Consider the following 19,472-nt stretch of genomic DNA (forward strand, 5'->3'; position numbering starts at 1 on the left):
TATTCAGGGGGCATTTTATGTAGGGGAATTTTACAGTAGGCGGAGGTTTGTACTCTCAGAGTACCCTCTAGTTATCACTGTGCTCAAGTACAACCAAAATGGGTATAGTAGCGCACAGTGGTAAACTAAATCCTATTTATTATCACTGTGCTCAAGTACAACCAAAATGGGTATAGTAGCGCACAGTGGTAAACTAAATCCTATTTATTTTCACTGTGCTCAAGTACAACATGGATTTGGAATATTATGATGCAATATTGAAAATAATTGGCGATGAGTATAAAATTGCACGCCCATGGGCTTGCTTTATCCGGGCTTAATTATCAAAATGTTGTTTGTAAAATAAGGTTTATTAATAAATTGTTTTACGTAATTTGTTGCATATAAAATAAAAGACACAGACGTAGCCTACGTTCATTATAAAAATAAAATAACTAATTTAGATCCTAATATCACTTCATTAGATCGCAACCAAAATTAAAAATGCATGTCTAATGATAATTTTAAGTATCTTAGCTCAACCAAACTGAGTAAGTGAGTGTGGATATCATATTAATAAATACATTGCATTTATTCGTTGAAGTTTAGTGTGGAAAAATAATTGAGAAATATAATGCATTGCTGACACATAATGTTATTAAGGTTCTTCAGTATTATCAATTTGTTACAATAAAAAAAAAGTATCTTATTCCCGTATTTATCGCTGTTTTGCGTATGGATGATTTTTCTTTTCACTTGACTTGTCAAAGAATTTTATTTAGTAAACTTTATTCTGACACTATAAATATTTAGTATAGCGCCCTCTCCTGGTAAACTTTCGTTTTATTGAATGACCATGGTGTCACAAGATGGTTGTCAAAATGTTGCGAGAAGAAAATACCGGTTCTTAAAATAGCAATTTTTGCTAGTTTAGAGCTTAAAACCGTCAACATGAATAGACACCAAGTTTTAACTGGTGCTGTCAATCCTGGTGAAAACTGTTTTGCCGTGGGATACGTTGATGGAGTGCCATTTACGGTAGGTATTGATGGTGCTTATTTTGATTCATCCCAACTGAACTGTTTGTGGTGGTGTTGTTGGTGTGAAAGTGGGCAGCTCCCATCGGCAGCTGATTTTGGTTTGCAATTGTTGTGTTTTTATATGCAACACACAAGAGATTTCATAAACTGTTGTTATAATGTATACACTGAATATACCACTATCGGAAAATTATAGTGAAAAGTCTGCATTTAGTCTGGTTATTATAATTATAATCTTGTTTAATATTTATATGCAGCGCCCTCAATGTAAAAATAATGGATGGTAAGTACGTGCATGGATACTCTAGTTTCAACAACAACCAAAAACCAACATAAATGGCAAAGTCATGGAATAGCAGACTTCACCAGCCTAGATTAGTTTTCTGCGTATCCCAATAAAACAGATCTAGGCTTCTCAAGTACTGTGAAATGTCCATAATTTACTACTGAAATTCCGGCCCATTTACGGACATTGTTCATTTGTGTCCACATATTATGCAAAAATTAACTTGCCGTTGGAGAAAAGATGTCAACTGCATTCCTTGTGATTGGTCATGACATCACACTAATGTTCAGGCCTCGAATTTTACCGCGGCCAGTTTTTTTGGTAGGCCTACGTTATCACGAAATAGTGCGTTATTAAAAATATTGGCTAATGGGAGTACGTTTGCCGGCCGTTTTCGCAACGTTGTTTACAAAATAGAAATACCGTTGATTCCTGCTCGAGCATGAACACATAGCCTATATATGGCCCATATCACGTGTATTTCGCTCTCATCCAGTATCATGCGTTTCCACAACTGCCATATATGGGAGCAGTGGAATCACTCCAAGAAATCGCGTTTCAGTTATAAATTGCATTTTACTTTTCCAAAATTCTACACTATTATAAGTAGGCTACTATTCTATACTAGGTCTAGACTTGGCCTATTTTTTTAAAAATAACGGCCTTGCTGCCCCTCAAATTAACTAAAAACCGGAGGCCAACTGGCCGTGCCCCTAAAATCCCCAAATTCGAGGCCTGAACGTTAAAGATAGCCGACCTCTTTCCTAAATATAACTAAACCTAACCCTCTAAAATAATCTCTCTCAACCAAAATTGTCAACAGGGAATCAATCCCACAACCCCAGGGGCCATTGTCTCATCACTGAGCCATTAAGCTCGTCTATCGAATCGGTATTTACTTTGTATATATGAATGGAGAAAAAATATTAAGCATTTTAACCGACCAATCAAAACTGGGTTAACATCTTTGCTTAAAAAATTATGATTTGCTATAAATTTTCTCAAATTATACAGTTGTTCACTATGCAAGTCTATATTGTCCTTGCTGGTAATGAAAGTTGATTATCCAGACACACTTTATCTTTTAATCCTTTATACTGTTTAGCAATCTGTATTACTTGGATATTTATAATGGGAACCATTTAAGACCAATTTAATCACCATTTACAGTAGACTATACTCTGTATTTATTCAGTCATGCATCTAAATAAAGATTACAGTAGAAAATAAAAGTTTGCTTAAAATAGATTCATTAATGCCTGTATTGTCATTAAAAAGTATTCTAATACTTGAGTGTATCTTTACTATCTGACTGGTCTGGATAAACCAATGATATGAAAAGTCCCTTGAAAATGCCCTATACAAATAATGGATTAATTCGCAAACTACGCCTCCACATTGGTACACCTCAACATACCACTATTGAATTTACTAAATTGACACCATAAATGAAAAGTTTCTTGAAAATTTTCTATACAAATAATGGATTAATCCGCAAACTACACCCTCACATGGGTACACCTCAACTGACACCATACATAAAAAGTTTCTTGAAAATAATGCCCTACAATTAATAGTGGATTAATCCGCAAACTATGCCCCCACATGGGTACACCTCAACGTACCACTATTGAATACTAAATCTTCAACTGACACCATAAATGAAAAGTTCCTTGAAAATTTTCTAAAAATAATGGATTAATCCGCAAACTACTGTACGCCACCACATGGGTAAACCTCAATGTACCACTATGAAAACTAAATAAATGAAAATTCCTTGAAAATTTCCTAAAAATAATGGATTAATCCGCAAACTACGCCCCCACATACTGCAGGTACACCCCGAAGTACTAAATGCAACTGACAGTGACACTATAATATAAAACAGTTGCTCCATATGATTTACTGTACATGACATGCTTTAATATTTTACAATGTTATTGTTAGCTAAATGAGTTAATGTGCTATGGTAACCAAAGCTACTATGCTTCAATCAGACCAAGCTGCCTTTAGTAATACAGTTTGTACAGAATCAATCAATAATGTGAATAAATCGTTGCACATCACTGTATTACAAATTGTTGCTAATTATTAATTATTATATTCAATGCATTCACAATATTTATATAACAACATTTTCATTCAGTAAGTACTAATGAATGGTACTAAAGATACTATAGAATAATAGATATTAAACTACAACATGATTTTAAAAAAAAGAAGAAAAAAGAAAAAAAATTATAAAAAATAAAAAAATTATAATAATCAAACATGCATGGTACACTAAGGGATTTTTTCTATTAAAAATCCCTAAAAGAAAAGTTTTCTTCTAAAGTGGTTTTCGTAGTTTTTTGAAGGAAAAAAAAACACAATTATTAAAACAATAAATATGAAATAAACAATGTTAGATAATGAAAAAATTAACATTACTTTAACAATTATTTACTGGCATACAATCTTTATTTTACATGCAATATAAAGTACCAGCAACTATTTGTGGTTGATTGCAATTTTTTACCTTTTTCTTGACAAATAACTATAGTTCCATGATTCAAATATCAATACTATAAATGAAATTTGTTTCTACTACTACTTACAAAATTGATTTGTACCGAAATAGAGATGAATACAATGAAAATTCACACAAAATATGCAAAATTATGATTTTGTGGTGGTCTTTCGTGTTCATGACGCCAAGCAACTCTCGGAAACATAAAAAAAAGATGCTATGATGCGTAAAAATGTTCTATTTACTATGGAAGGTTTGTGTCAAAACTACTGAAAAATTAATTAATTTTGTGTAATGTAAACTCTTTACTATATTTTATGTTTATTTTTATATACCTTTTTAAATTATCAACTCAAACCTATGATACTGTAGGACAATTTAATACAGTACCTGTATTACCATGTTGATAATGATTTTTCTTTTATATTTTTGCAAATAGTTTAGGAACCTGTATCCGTCATATAATGTATTGTTTTGATGTATTATGTTAAATTGGATGCACCACTTCTGTGTGTGCCACCGATGCAAAGGTGTCATTCCCTAATAAATTATTATTATTATTTGTGTATTTTGGTATGTTTTTATTACAGGCGTATGCATCAGGCTGTGACATCGTGATTTTAGACAGTAACCACGCACATGTACAGGTCATCCCAGGAACAAACCATGGAAATATCCAAGTTGGCTGTATTGATTCTTCTGCAGAGAATGGCAAGGTTAGTGTCATTAAAATATTATTATGCATTCATTCATCATACAATTATCTTGCTCAAATGTTTGTTTAGTGCGTTTGATAATAAACAAGAGGAGTTTAATGGTAACTGCTAACAATAATAATTAAAGTATAAGATGTATTGTTGATTCATAATGATCTTTAACTTTAGTCATTATAATATAAGCAAGTAATATTAATTTTGTTGCTAAATAATAATAGTTTATTGAACATACACTTTATATCAGCGACATACTTAAAGTATAAGATGTATTGTTGATTCAATGTGCATAATGATCTTTAACTTTAGTCATTATAATATAAGCAAGTAATATTAATTTTGTTGCTAAATAGTAATAGTTTATTGAACATACACTTTATATCAGCGACACACTTATAAATAAAGGTGCATTCAGTTAAACTACTATCTAATAATACAGAATAATAAAAATGTACAATATTTAACCTACTATTACAATAACACCTACATTACAATACAAATACATAAAAATATAAAAATAAATCTAGTGGTTTTTCATGTTTTTATCTGATAATCATTGTGCAATATTAAAACAAATGGTTTCTCTTTTCTATAGAACACTATTTCAAAATAATGTTCACTTTTATCACAGATACATAGCCAGGTATTGATTTCACATTGTAGCTGATACCCTATGCTTCAATGCTATTTAGCTAAGATCTCAGCAATTTTACTAGTGAAATATGATCTACAAAAATGGGTATCAAATGGAATATATACTTTTAAATTGCACACGATCTACTTTATAATATTCAAGTTGATTATAATATTAAATATTCAGAGTATGATATGATATACAGTAGGCCTAGATTTCTATAGCCTTTCAACCAAAGTTCCACATTAATTAAGTCAAATAGAATGTACAGTATACTAATTTTAGATAGAATAATGTTTATTGTAACTATGGCGATATGAACAAAATCACGTTTTTCAAATAGTAAACCTAAAAATTGACCCGTCTCCTATGTTTGCTCATTGTGTACTTTACTGTAACTTAATCTCATGCAGTGTTTCTGTTCTTCTATATGGCCATACTGCGTTAAAACACCAGTTCTCGTCAGATCACCAAAGTTAAACAATGTTTAATAGGATTTAGACCGTCTAGGAATAGCGGTGAGGCTGTATATACCAGAGATTAATGGTGTAATGATAATATCAGACTAGCATGTGATAGGCATGTGTTCGAGCCTATCTGTACCATACTAATTGCATCCTTAGGCAAGACGCTTTACTCTCATTGCCTTGTCTTTCGGATGGGATATAAAGCTGTTGGTTCTGTGTACTTAATAGTGCATGTTAAAGAACTTGGTACACTATTCAAAAAGAGTTGGGGTATCATCTCCCGGTGTGCTGATCTGGTAGGCACTGCACTGCTGGCTGCAATGGGTCTGTGGAGGGCCTAATCCAAATTTCCTCAGTTTCCAGTTAAGCTTGAGGACCAGAATAAATACATTTATCTTTTTTTTTTAACATTTGACTACAGTAATATAATAATATTATTAATAATATGTCAATCTTAAAGCACCATTGCTCAAAACCTTACATTATTACCCCAGGTTATTGGATCAAAGTATGTCTGTATGGAACATACATTACTACTACTACAGTTGTGTTTGAACCTACAAGGCAAAGTGCCTTTCCTAAGGACACAAGTAATGTGATGGACATTGGTCTCTAACTCCTGATCCTGTGATCAGAAGCCCAACGCTTAACACTGCGTTACAATCATGGGCTTACAACATTATAAGAATACAGTACGTACTAACTGTAAATAATTGTCTATTGAATTGAATATACCTCCCATCTCTTTTACTAGCATCTCAAATATCCTAGTCAATCATCTATTATTTGCAAACACCTTATCTACTGTAAAAGCCTTCTTCAAAGATAGTTCAATGAACAATCACATTAATATTGATCCTCATCCACTTACAAGGTGGATGCATGAAATTAGCTGCTTAGTTCAGCATAAAAACTAGATAGCTATGTTCTGGCATTGCAACCATACAGTGGGATTACGTAGGTAAACTGTATGCCATGCCATACAACAACATGTGATTAATTGTATTGATCATTTATTATGGATAATCAATAATTATAAAGCAATGGTCACATGATCCTAGGATGAACTAAGCTTTTTAGATAATTTTATTAATGCTAATTAGAACATACAGTATCTTTTTACTAGCAGACGTTCAATGAATTTTGTATTTGATTTATAAAGCCTGGTTCGCACTGAACTAACGGTATATTTATCCAATGTCATCGGAAATTATCATCGTTCGTTGGGCTTGGTCACTTTAGCCAGCGACTTGGTTAATTAAGTCCATATTAAGTCCAGTGTGATCGAGGCTTTATACTGTAAAACATTGTTTCATTTTGTTGGAAAATGGTTACAAATCTACAAACTAGTTATTAACCCAATAATCTACAGTATTTTACAACAATATTAAATGATATTTTATAATTAATTCTTCTTTCCTTTCCATACACATCTTCAAGCACTCTATAACCTCCTTAAAGTTGTTTGTCTGCTTATTTTCATTTTTGTTAATTCAATATGTTAATAATTTCCAAAGCAATCCCACAATCAAATCAATAAAGATGCAATTGTCAATAAAAATATGCCATTAACAGAAACTAATTTAAATGGATGCAATTTGAATAATGGCAGTGTTTGTTTGACATAAATAGTCATATGTTGAGCTTCTGGTATGCAAATTGCCAATACCGTACATTCGCAGGTCTAGAAGGAAAGGTCATAGAAAAAATGATTTTCAAAAGGACACTTAAGGACAACTACCAGGAGAATATCTATGGGAGCTCTAAGTGGAATGTCCTCTCCCTCTTTGAAAGCTACATGAAATTATGAACTAACTTTATTTATTTATTATTATTATTATTAAAATGTTAGCGCACCCGCATTAAAAACCCTGGGTCCTCCCCTGACTACACAACTATAACTGGACCAAAAACTCTACCTCCCTTCCCAGTTAGTAAACTTCAGACAACTTCCTAATCTACTAACTGTACAGTACCTACTACAGTAGTACCCCAGTAACTACATCTAAGATCAGATATAAGATTATCGATCATACATTAACTACAGTTACGTCCGTACCCCTTTCGGCCAATTTACACAGACGAACAGTAACGGTAAGCGGAAAACCGGCCAGCTTGTCCCACGTAAGAATTTGTATCGCCCACCTGCTCCGCGTTCTGTGTAAATGGTCATAAGGAATTAACAGATTCTATATTTTTATTACCATTACCGATCGTCTGTGTAAACAGGTCTAAGGAGTTATATTGAATGAATTGAGTGACGATAATTTAGTAAGATTACTGACATCTAAAAAAGAATCATTATTATGCTGTCTTTTTTTCATTACTACAGTATAACTATTTCTTTCAGACTATTATTATTACCGTGCAAGATGATGAAACACTGTCTATTTTTATGTTTTTGAAATTGATGGATCTTTGTTCATTACAGATTGCAGCATCATATGCAAATCAAGTGTATCTCTTTGAACCTGTACCAACTGAAAATAAAGGAACATCAGTAAGTATATTCACATTGCTAATTGCTGTCAGAAACATGTGCTGAGAATAATAATGATCATGTCATCAACTTCCTTTAAGCTCTGTCTACACTTACATTATCAAACTTTATGTGACAAAAACATGTGATATGTCATATCACTACCATATTTGGGCATATCACTACCACCATATTTGGGCACATCACAGTTTTATTGTCAAACAATTTTTAGTGTAGACTGTGCAAAACCTCATTCTTAGTATACTGTAGTGGCACATGTGGACTCCATAGACTCCAACGTGGACACAATGCAAAGACATAAGTCCACCTTAAGTGATTTGACCAATTATATTAATATTGTAAAATAATATGAACATACAAATAACTCAAAGATTTTAATACATTTTTGTGCCGTTACCAATACATCGATTAATAATGATATGTAATATCCTGCTCACTATTGTAATACATGCTTATATCAATTTACTTTATCGTGTTGTGGACGCAATTTTGTTTGCACTGTGAATACCTATATGACATACAATTAAGGTCGTCTATGGATCTTAGTGTTAGTTAATTAGATTTTTACAATTTATTGCAAGTTTGGTACTTCATTATTATGTTTAACTGATTAGCGCTGCAAAGGTCAATGCAATACTTATAATTATATACCAAACGCCCACTGAAATAGCATTATTATTCTGTATCATCACTAAATTAGTTTTTAAATCATTAAATTCAGTTTTAATTGTCTATAAGCCTCAAGTGAATAAATTAAATAATAACTGGTTTGCCCCTGCCTGTGTTACAGTATGTGATGTACTATTATTTTCTTGGAAGCAGAAACAAGACAAATGTGAAATAACTGATAAAAATGGTGCACTCTTAAAAAGTAACAGTTTAAAAAAAATGGAAGGGAGGGCATTATTATTTTGTATCATCACTAAATTAGTTTTTAAATCATTAAATTCATTTTTAGTTGTCTATAAAGCCTCAAGTGAATAACTTAAATAATATCTGGTTTGCTCTGGCATGTGTTAAATAACAGTATGTAATTTACTACATTTTCTTGGTAGCAGAAACAGGACCAATTTTTGATTGAATTCCAAAAAAATTAAGAATGCTTAAAAAATGGTTGTTGGTTAACCTTGAGCTAATATCATATTTTACCATAAACATGCGACAAAAAAACAGTAATAAACTGAGAGTTCTACCGATATTCAATAATCTAAGCTAATAATATTACATATTTTATTTATCTACAGAAAATTCTTGCCTATGAATGGAAACAATATGGTTGTTTTAAATTGGATTCACTGGCAAGCAATCTATCATGGAACCAAGATGGTACAGTATATTTGCACATTTTAATTAATATGTCTATTTCATATTTTAAACAAAACGAACCATGTTCATTTGGTTATTAGCGAAGTTTCAACATGGTAGATGATGGGCGAATTTTAAATAGACCAAATCATTGCTAGCCATTTTCAACCCATACTGCAAGGTGAACACCTTTCCAAGTTGACTCTATAGCTGTCTATTTTGTGTTGTTTTCATACATGTTATATCCATTGCATAGCAATGTTCATTGTGCCATCATTTAGGTACATCACATCATTGCTAGCCATTTTATACCCACTGTAGCTCTCCAAGTTGACTCCATAGCTGTCTATTTTGTGATGTTCTCACCGATGTTATAGCAATTTCTTGGTAAATTTTATCATGCCATCTAATTTTAATCGACCAATGACAATGAACCGAACAATTTATACTGAGCTTATTATATTGGTGCCCACAGATTAATCTTTTGTATAAATTAATGACTCCATCCATATACAGTACCATCCCAAAACAATAGCAACAAACAAAAAAATGATTTTCTAATTATTTTCCATTTTGTAACTAAGATAAATAACGTTTATTTTTTAACTAATAAAACAAAAACTGTAATCCTATTGAATATTCACTATCAAATAGTAACTACTTTAAGGTGTAATAATCATACAATATTTTAACTTGCAAATTGTCAATTTATGGGTAAATGTTTAAAAAGATGTGAATTTTTTTAAACATAGGTGACAACCACAAATTGAATGAAAAGTAAATCCATAAATTTGTAAATAAATAATGGATAAATGTTTAGTTCATGAATACATTGATGATAAATCAATAAATAATGTTAATAAAAGAAAATTATCTTCCTATCAAGAAACTTAAATATGATACAGTATAATGTCTAACCATTTTATCTTTTTATTTGTTCAGAGTCTATTCTGTTCTTTTTAACCCAACTCTGTCTTGTTAGAATAGTCCTAAATCTTTCAACTCAACATTTATTATTTGGCTTTTCCTAATACTGTATTCACTGAATACCAAAAACTAGACTTTTTTTGTGGTCCAAAAGACCATAAATTCTAATATTACATAGCCTATGTAAATACGTGAACGTGATTGGTTGAAACTGCGTCACATGACTACCGCTGCGAGGATCGTAAATCGTATATATCCTCGAGAACGATGATATTGACCGATTAATTTTCGCGTAATTATCGTGTCCCCTGTCATTAAACATATACATTCTCGAGTTCGATGATATTGACTGTGTAATTTTCGTGTGGCAACACTCGCGTTTGCCGATAAATAAACAAAAGTCATCTACTGGATTTGAACTCGGGTGGAATTGTCACTCCATCGCAAGACAACGCTTCCACCGTTGCGCCACGCAGCTTGCTTGAAGAAATTATTCATCTAAACTATTTAAACTATGCATACATAGCGCCCTCATTTGTTATTAGTCCTCCCTAAATGTGATGAAACACCGTTTGTGATTGGTCAATACTCACGGTAGTAACCTAGTAACTAGTACGCGCTGAACATCCGGTGATTCGGCTAGCTCCTCGAAGAGAAGACGATGAATTGTTTATTCGGCCTACCTGATTATAATATTATTATTAATAGGCTTATTGATGGAAATTCTTCTGTTAATTTAAACGACCTAGGCCTAAGTGAATATTTTATTGCCAAGGAATCATTAATTAGTAATTATCTGTATATTATTCTTCGCAAGGTAAGGTGTCTAGGCAGGAGGCTTGTTTACATACAATACAAATACTATAGAATAGGAGGCCTAGCCTAGCTTCACCCAACCCAGCAGACTTGTTCTTGGCTATATAATATAACAGATATCGCCTTTTATATCGGTAAAATATAAGATTTAACATCCCCTCGGGATGGTATTATGTTCTCGGGGAATTATATATCCCTCAGCTGCCGCTTCGGGATATATATATTCCCTCGAACATAATATCATTCCCTCGGGGATGTCAAATCTTATATTTCACCTCTAAGCAGGCAATATCTGTATATTGTAGCATACCTGGTTCCCACTAGGACACAATACAATGACGTAAGTGTAATGCAAGTAATTTTACCAATTCATTTTATTTGACCAACAAACCATAATATAAAATATACAGGGATAAATTGATCAGGGACTGCTAAAGTAAATAAAGATTAATTGTAGTCTACAAAAAGTCAGCGGTCATGATGCAATGTGGTTGGTCATCTCATTTGCGTTGAATTTACACCAGTGAATTTCTGGAAAACCATGCATTACACAGTAGATCAGTCCAAAGGTGCCCTGTATTTAAGAGAGTTTCACACTGGTAGCTTGGTGATCTGCACAATTATGATGAGTTATTGATGACACTATCTACCAACTAAAACGATCGGGTAATTAGCGAAAGATGACTAAGAATGAGTTGAGCTTAAAACTATTGCAGATAAATTTATTATCATCATGCATCATCCTTTTTAATACTAAAGTAGGTTATGGATTGTTTGTGATCTTCCATTATTCAATCCATTTAAATTCAAAATAATGATTACAAAATGCATTTTAGATATTATAGAAAACAAAATCATTTGAAAAATATATACTTTGTGCTATGGATATATTGCTAGGAGGAAATTCATTAAATATTAATGCATTGACATTTATCTGCAAACAAATAAACTATACACAGTGAGTCTGAGACAAATGTAGATGAACAATATCATTTTTTACTGCATAGAAAATGTATCTAGTTCAGTAAAACAAAAACATTTTTTTATTTATAAATCCTTATATTTCTTTGGATTTAGAAAATATGAAATTTCAACCCTAGGAAACGGATTTTGTCAAGTTAGAACATTATCATTGTAGTAAACCAAATTTTCGTATAATGCCTATGAATATAAATAAAACACTGTGTGTGATGTGCCCAAATATGGTAGTGATGTGCCCAAATATGGTAGTGATATTCCCACATTATAGTAGTGATATGACGTCGTCATGTCCATATAAATAAGGGAAATTCAAAGTTTGATAGTGTAGACAGCTATAGATCCTTGAATTGAACGAATAAAGTAATGCTAAGCATTATCAAAATAGATCTCATCAGATTTGCAGACAATAAGCTTAAATTGGTTTTGTACTGCATGCTAATATAGCATCAGTTGTATTTGCATACTACTAGATGCATACGTAATGTGTCTTAGTTCGTCAACCTCTTGCTAGACCATAACAATCCACTTTAATATGAATTTTATGTAATAAATAATTCTGAAACAGAGTCTCATCTGTTGATTTTAACTTTATTATGGAATATACTTTGGAATAATGATTTTTGTATTGTAATAATAATATTCTGGTATATTGTAATAAGACCTACTATAATGTAATAACGATTTTAATACTGACCCACTGGACATGACTGGTTCACACATGTCCATTTGAATTTAGCAGTGGCCTTAGAGGTCAGGGTAACCATGCAAATGTGCAGGGTAGACATTGTACCTTTGTGACTACATGTAGTGACCTTTCAGATATATCGGAATGACATCATTGACAATTCAATGCAAATCATGGTACTTTTGTGCAAACATTCTTATCCAGTGTTGTTTAGTTTTTGTGAAGATTTTCAGATTCTCTTAGGCCAGCAATATGTTTCATATTCCTATAAATGTTGCTAACACAGCCTGCGTTTACAGATAATTCTGAAGTGAAAATATTTTCACTTTACGACTTTATGTTTTTCGCAAATCAGAATAGTCCGAGTATAATGTACTGAGATTGTCAGGTTCTCTGATGCCAGTTTAGCATGTTTCATTTTCGCTAACTCAGCCTGCATTTACAGAGAGTTCAGTGAAAATATTTTCACTTTACGACTTTTAGTTTTTCGCAAATCAGGATAATCCAAGTATAATGTACAGTACGCGACCCCTATATAATTAATAAGATGTGAAGGCTGACAGCATACATACTGTCATTGCTTCAAGGGCTTTGATGCTATTGTGAATTAAAAGATCAAAGATCCCAGTTATATGTAAAGAGTGAATTCCTCTGCTTAATAGGTATACTGCATTAAAAAATACAATAATGTATAATAATGTCTTTAATAACTTTGCACTTTCCATCATTTCAATATTCTATCTAGTGGTTTGTACAGTAATTTAATTTAATTTTTGTTAAGTTAATTTGTTTAATATTTTACATGCATCCTACAGCAAGTAACTTGCCAATTACAGGATGGATAAATTATTTTATGACATGCTATGTTATTTTTTCGATAGTAAAACATTAGTTTATCGTGCCTAGCTTACCTGGCTAAACCGACAATAGCCCTTTCTCCTCGAAGAGCGAGATATACCTCGAAAAGTATAAATTTTTATTTACCTGCTAATGTTCATAATAAGAGTGTCCACTTTTAAGACCGTTGGAACTGTAGTAATATGCCTTCTCTTTTGATTGCATAGATGGCATAGTAGAATTCATATTATGTTGCACATTTTTTTTCATATATCTTTACTGTGTATACATCTATACCGTATTTATTCGAATAAATGCCTCGCTTTGAATAAACGAACTCCATAAAACATCCTTTTGATTAAACGCCTTCCTTTTTTTGGATTTCTGAATAAACATACCAGGGCCGTTATTTCTATCTGTAGTAGAATTTTATCAAGCATTTTGATACAATTCTTACTGTATTTTATCACTTTATCTCGATATTAATTCAAGTGTTGTATTTTCATGTCTAGGGGGTATTTTTTTTATTATACATGTTACCATATTACATCCAAAAAAATAAACACCTCCTTCGGATAAACATCCCCCCTAAAAACCCTTATGAACAATGGCTTTTATTAAATAAATACGGTAGATTTTTACATGATTTGTTTTTTCCCTATTGTACTGTACTGTAGGTTCTAAATTGTTGACTGGAAGTGATTCTATTCAATTGTGGGCATGCGCCATGGTAATAGAAAAAACGCCAGATAGTGAGGCCACAGATGGTTCACCAGCAAGCGGCTCTGAAAGCAACGGTGCATTGTGGGAATGTATTTGGCAATGCAAGTATGTATATTACATGATATTACTCCAGTTGTAGTGCTTTTAAACATTTGTAGACAAAGTTGGTATATAGGATTACGTTTTATAAGAGGATGTTTACACAAACTAATATTTGTGGGGTTTTTTTGGTGGGGAGGGAAAAGAGTTCGACCCACCCAAATAATAAACATAGCATATATAACATAAGCATTTAAGAGAATGATTGAAAAGATAATGATTTTACTTTTTTTTATTTCTTTTTCTTAGGAAAGTATTATTATTAAAATTACAAAATGGCCCATTCAAATTTTGATTTTATTCATCTTTTGATTTTATGTTTTGGGGAACAATACACCTTTAATTGTTCTATTTTCAAAGAAAAATAATATATCTATTTTGTATATTTTTTTAGAACCTCCACTCCAGTATATCATCTCAAGTTTTCTCCAGATGGGCAATATTTTGCTTCTGCTGGAAAGGTAAATTACGTGTAAAGTATATTTTCTATGATTTAGATATGTGAAACATTGATCTATATTGTAATTTATTCACTGATAAGTACACATAATAGTATTAATACTATGCATACGGCATAATGCCTAGCGATGTGCTATACATTTTAATGGCAATTGGCCTGTATAGTTAAAACAAAGCCATCAAAATAAAATGAATGTGCTTGTAAAGTAGTACATGGCCGATGATGTACAATAGAGAATCTATTCAAACTTGTATCATTATATTATATAACGCACACCTAAGTGTATCCTTGCTATTTATTATCACTGTGCTGAAGTACAACCAAAATGGGTATAGTAGCGCACAGAGTTAAACTAAATCCTGTTATTTTATTATCACTGTGCTCAAGTGCAACCAAAATGGCTATAGTAGCGCACAGTGCTAAACTAAATCCTATTTATTATCACTGTTTGCAAGTACCACAAAAATGGATATAGTAGCGCACACTGCTAAACTAAATCCTATTATCACTGTGCTCAAGTACAACAAAAATGGGTATACTAGCGCACAGTGCTAAACTAAATCTTATTTATTATCACTGTGCTCAAGTACAACAAAAATGGGTATAGAACTTAGAAGCGCACAGTGAAAAGAAATCATATTTATTATCACTGTGCTGAAGTGCAACCAAAATGGGTATAGTAGCGCACATTGCTAAACTAAATCCTATTTATTATCACTGTGCCCAAGTACAATAAAAATGGGTATACTAGCGCACAGTGCTAAACTAAATTTTATTTATTATCACTGTGCTCAAGTACAACTAAAATTGGTATAGTAGCACCTTGTTTTGATGGACTATGTCCTAGTATTTGACATTTCCAATAGTGTGTTATAAATCTATTATTAATAATGTGTTTTGTATTCATGGAATGGATAGAATATTTTTATTCATTAAATAAACCAGTCCATTTTTCAACTCATGAAAATATTCCCCTTATTTACATTCATTATTTGTATACTTGTCTTCTGCATTGGAAAAACGGATAGACAAAGGGTAGTTTCAGACCCAAAAGAAAGACATCAAGGCGAATTTTGATCTCGGGAGTGTTAAGTGGAAAATGTACCAAAACTATTTCCCCTTTAAGTTATTGTTTTTACTGTACTTTTCCAGGCCGACAGACTTGTCAAGATTTGGCACAGATCAAGAAAAGCCACATTAAATTCAACAGTAGCCAATCCAGTCATAGAATGTTCCGACGAAAAGTATTCATTTGTTTACATTGCCCATCCAAGAGCTATCACAGGTTTCTCATGGAGAAAGACAAGTAAATACATGCCAAAGTAAGTTAAATAAAAGATCAAACTTATTCTACTGCAGGTGCTGCAGTAACTACAACTTTCAATTCAATTCAATTCATTTATTTTCCAGACGACATATGATACAACCAGAAATACAAACTTTAATCTTTTTGTACAATTATTTAGTCATCTTTTTGGCTAATCATCATATGCATGGTTTATTGTAGTCACTGCTTCTTAAACATTGAAATAAATGATTGTTTTGTCTTTATTGCAGTAAAAACATATAGTTACTGCAGTAGCATAATTTTATATGTCGTACCTTTACATAGCCCACTATAAATACTAGTATATTGATAAATAGTGAAGTGTCAATAGGAGTAAATTGTAAACATTACAATTGCATTTGTACATAAAGCGTGGTTCCCACTAGAATGCAACATAAAGCGACATATTGACGCAAAGTGTTGTATTGCATAATCGCAAGTGGGAACGTCGCTACGGGAAATCAAATCAGTTTGATTTCACGCAACAACGCAAGGCAAAAGAACACTGGAAAATATAGTACAGTGTGTACTCAACTCAAAGGTACGCGGGGTGAAGCAGGTCAAAGTCTACGGCACGCTAACGTTGATGGCCAACAAGCAGGTTTGATTTCACACAGTAGGAGGCAAACACAATTATTGGAAGGGCATTTGCTTATGTTGCGTAGGTTGCGTCGCTAGTGGGAACTAAGCTTAAGTTACTATTCTATAAGACACTCGAAAAGCCTGGTTTTTATTCGGGTTCCATTTAAATATATTCTTCTTTAATTATCAATTTTGTTTATGCATGTGCCTGAATAAGATTCCTTATTGTGAAACATAGTGATTGACCAGTCATGGCATCATTTTGGTTCAATTCCTTTCAATTTTCATAGCATGAGAGCTTTGAAATTCCAACACCCTACTGTGTTGTTTCATGTCATGTCAGTTTGTAATGAGAGAGCAAGCCCACAATCTGTTATGTCATTTTTTTCATAGGACGACTTGAAACTGATAGTTTAAAAAGCCATTTCAAAATGTCACATGATACATGAGAAAATATCTTTCATTTTATAGTGTGATACTTCTCAATATTTATACGTTAGAACAGTTGCCAGACAAATATAAACATCTATGCTTCAAATACTACCTATTGTTAAAACATGTCAGACAACAAAATTGAATCACATGTCAATGTGAACATCTTTTGGCAGTTGATGACAACATTTTCCATTAAAGACAATTAATTTAATTTGTGCAAATTAATACTACTAAAATAAATTTTTCACTATGACATATTAATATAGTGAATTTTGTATTGAAACTTAAGGTGCAAAAGTATTTATAATAGATAATAAATCTATAATGAAAGCATTTAAAAATACTGAATAATTTTCCAATTAGATATTTCCAATTTAAGCAACAAACATCATGCATCCCGCTTGATCTCACAAAATGAGATTTTATAAACAGAGCGCTTTATAAATGCTCAGTTTAATTATCAGTTTATTTCTTATTTAATATCCAGTAATAAACAGGTATAACATTGAATAAATCAGAAAGCCTTGTTGTGTTGACTGACTATCATTCTGTTTGCTGTATGTGTGTGTTTGACTGGTCACTTATGAGCTCATCCAAAAGATCTATTTGCACTGTTATAGAAACAGTGAGAAGTCTGAGCTATATATCCTCAAAACATACCAGTCACTTTTGAAAAAGATGTTGGGGTTTTTTAATTCAATTAAATTTAAGTCTACAATAAACTACAGTACATAAACTGTTATTAATTTATTAAAGATGTATTGGCCCCTGAAAACATGAAAAATTAAGATTAATTAAATAAGACTTTGAATATTTTGTAGTTTTAATAGAGTAAATTTCTTTCATAGGAAAAAAAATGAACACTTATAAATGGTTAAATTCAACCAAAAACCCATTGACTGGCAGCCAATTTGACAATTTTTTTCTTTCAATCACAGTTTTTTCTGGTTTAAATCATTTTTCAATCTAATTATGTGACATTAAAATGGCATTGCAACAACAAAAATTGTAAGAATTATTTTTTTCAGGGGGACAATGCATTACATCTTTAAATTTTACTGCTATTAACTTTTACTTTTTTCTAATCTATTTTCATTTTGTTAGTGTCACTGTTCCAAAGGTGAAACTCAAATAAATGTTATCAACTTTAAAAGGACTTTCAAAATTAATAATCTACAAACTGCAATTATCAAAGTTTTCAGGAATTGAAATTATTATTCATGTAGCTTGGTGAAGACACAGTATAACCTCATGAATATTATTGTTCATGTAGCTTGGTGAAGACACAGTATAACCTCATGAATATTATTGTTCATGTAGCTTGGTGAAGACACAGTATAACCTCATGAATATTATTGTTCATGTAGCTTGGTGAAGACACAGTATAACCTCATGAATATTATTGTTCATGTAGCTTGGTGAAGACACAGTATAACCTCATGAATATTATTGTTCATGTAGCTTGGTGAAGACACAGTATAACCTCATGAATATTATTGTTCATGTAGCTTGGTGAAGACACAGTATAACCTCATGAATATTATTGTTCATGTAGCTTGGTGAAGACACAGTATAACCTCATGAATATTATTGTTCATGTAGCTTGGTGAAGACACAGTATAACCTCATGAATATTATTGTTCATGTAGCTTGGTGAAGACACAGTATAACCTCATGAATATTATTGTTCATGTAGCTTGGTGAAGACACAGTATAACCTCATGAATATTATTGTTCATGTAGCTTGGTGAAGACGCAGTATAACCTCATGAATATTATTGTTCATGTAGCTTGGTGAAGACGCAGTATAACCTCATGAATCACAGTAGAAATTGTTCCATAGTTTGTTTTTTTTTGTGTAAAATTTCTCAAGTGACCTGATTTCTGTATTTATATTGGTTTATCAGCAGTAGGCAATTGGCTAAGCAAGCTAGTGGTTATTACTTAAATAAACACGAAGCAATCATTTCCAGTTTTGCCAATAAATATTTAATACTTGCTTGAATCTGACCTTTTGTTAGACAAACAATGCTTAATAGAGAAAATAGATAAAATAATTGATTATTGAAATGTTTATTTTGTTTTTGCTTTATTAATAATAAATTCAATAATTTAATAAAATGTTCATAATATATTTATAGAATAGTAATAAGCATTTGTAGTAAGT

The 19,472-nt window shown here is 31.9% G+C and overlaps 1 protein-coding gene across 7 annotated transcripts in view; it reads left to right on the forward strand.

Moving 5' to 3' along the window:
* The first annotated feature begins 848 nt into the window (after window positions 1–848).
* LOC144854184 (dmX-like protein 1) overlaps window positions 849–19,472 on the forward strand; it is a 64,022-nt gene continuing 45,398 nt past the window's right edge. For all 7 annotated transcript variants that reach the window (XR_013614529.1, XR_013614528.1, XM_078712082.1 and 4 more), the window contains exons 1-7: window positions 849–1,017; window positions 4,405–4,530; window positions 8,060–8,128; window positions 9,373–9,454; window positions 14,357–14,507; window positions 14,896–14,962; window positions 16,114–16,283. Coding sequence is in view for 5 of the 7 variants with exons in the window: in XM_078712082.1 (XP_078568208.1) it covers window positions 931–1,017; window positions 4,405–4,530; window positions 8,060–8,128; window positions 9,373–9,454; window positions 14,357–14,507; window positions 14,896–14,962; window positions 16,114–16,283 (752 nt within the window). In the remaining 2 variants the exon portion in view is untranslated. The remainder of the gene's footprint in view (window positions 1,018–4,404; window positions 4,531–8,059; window positions 8,129–9,372; window positions 9,455–14,356; window positions 14,508–14,895; window positions 14,963–16,113; window positions 16,284–19,472) is intronic.

This window comes from Antedon bifida, chromosome 10 (assembly GCF_963402885.1).
Source record: "Antedon bifida chromosome 10, ecAntBifi1.1, whole genome shotgun sequence".
In the NCBI taxonomy this organism is placed as follows: domain Eukaryota; kingdom Metazoa; phylum Echinodermata; class Crinoidea; order Comatulida; family Antedonidae; genus Antedon; species Antedon bifida.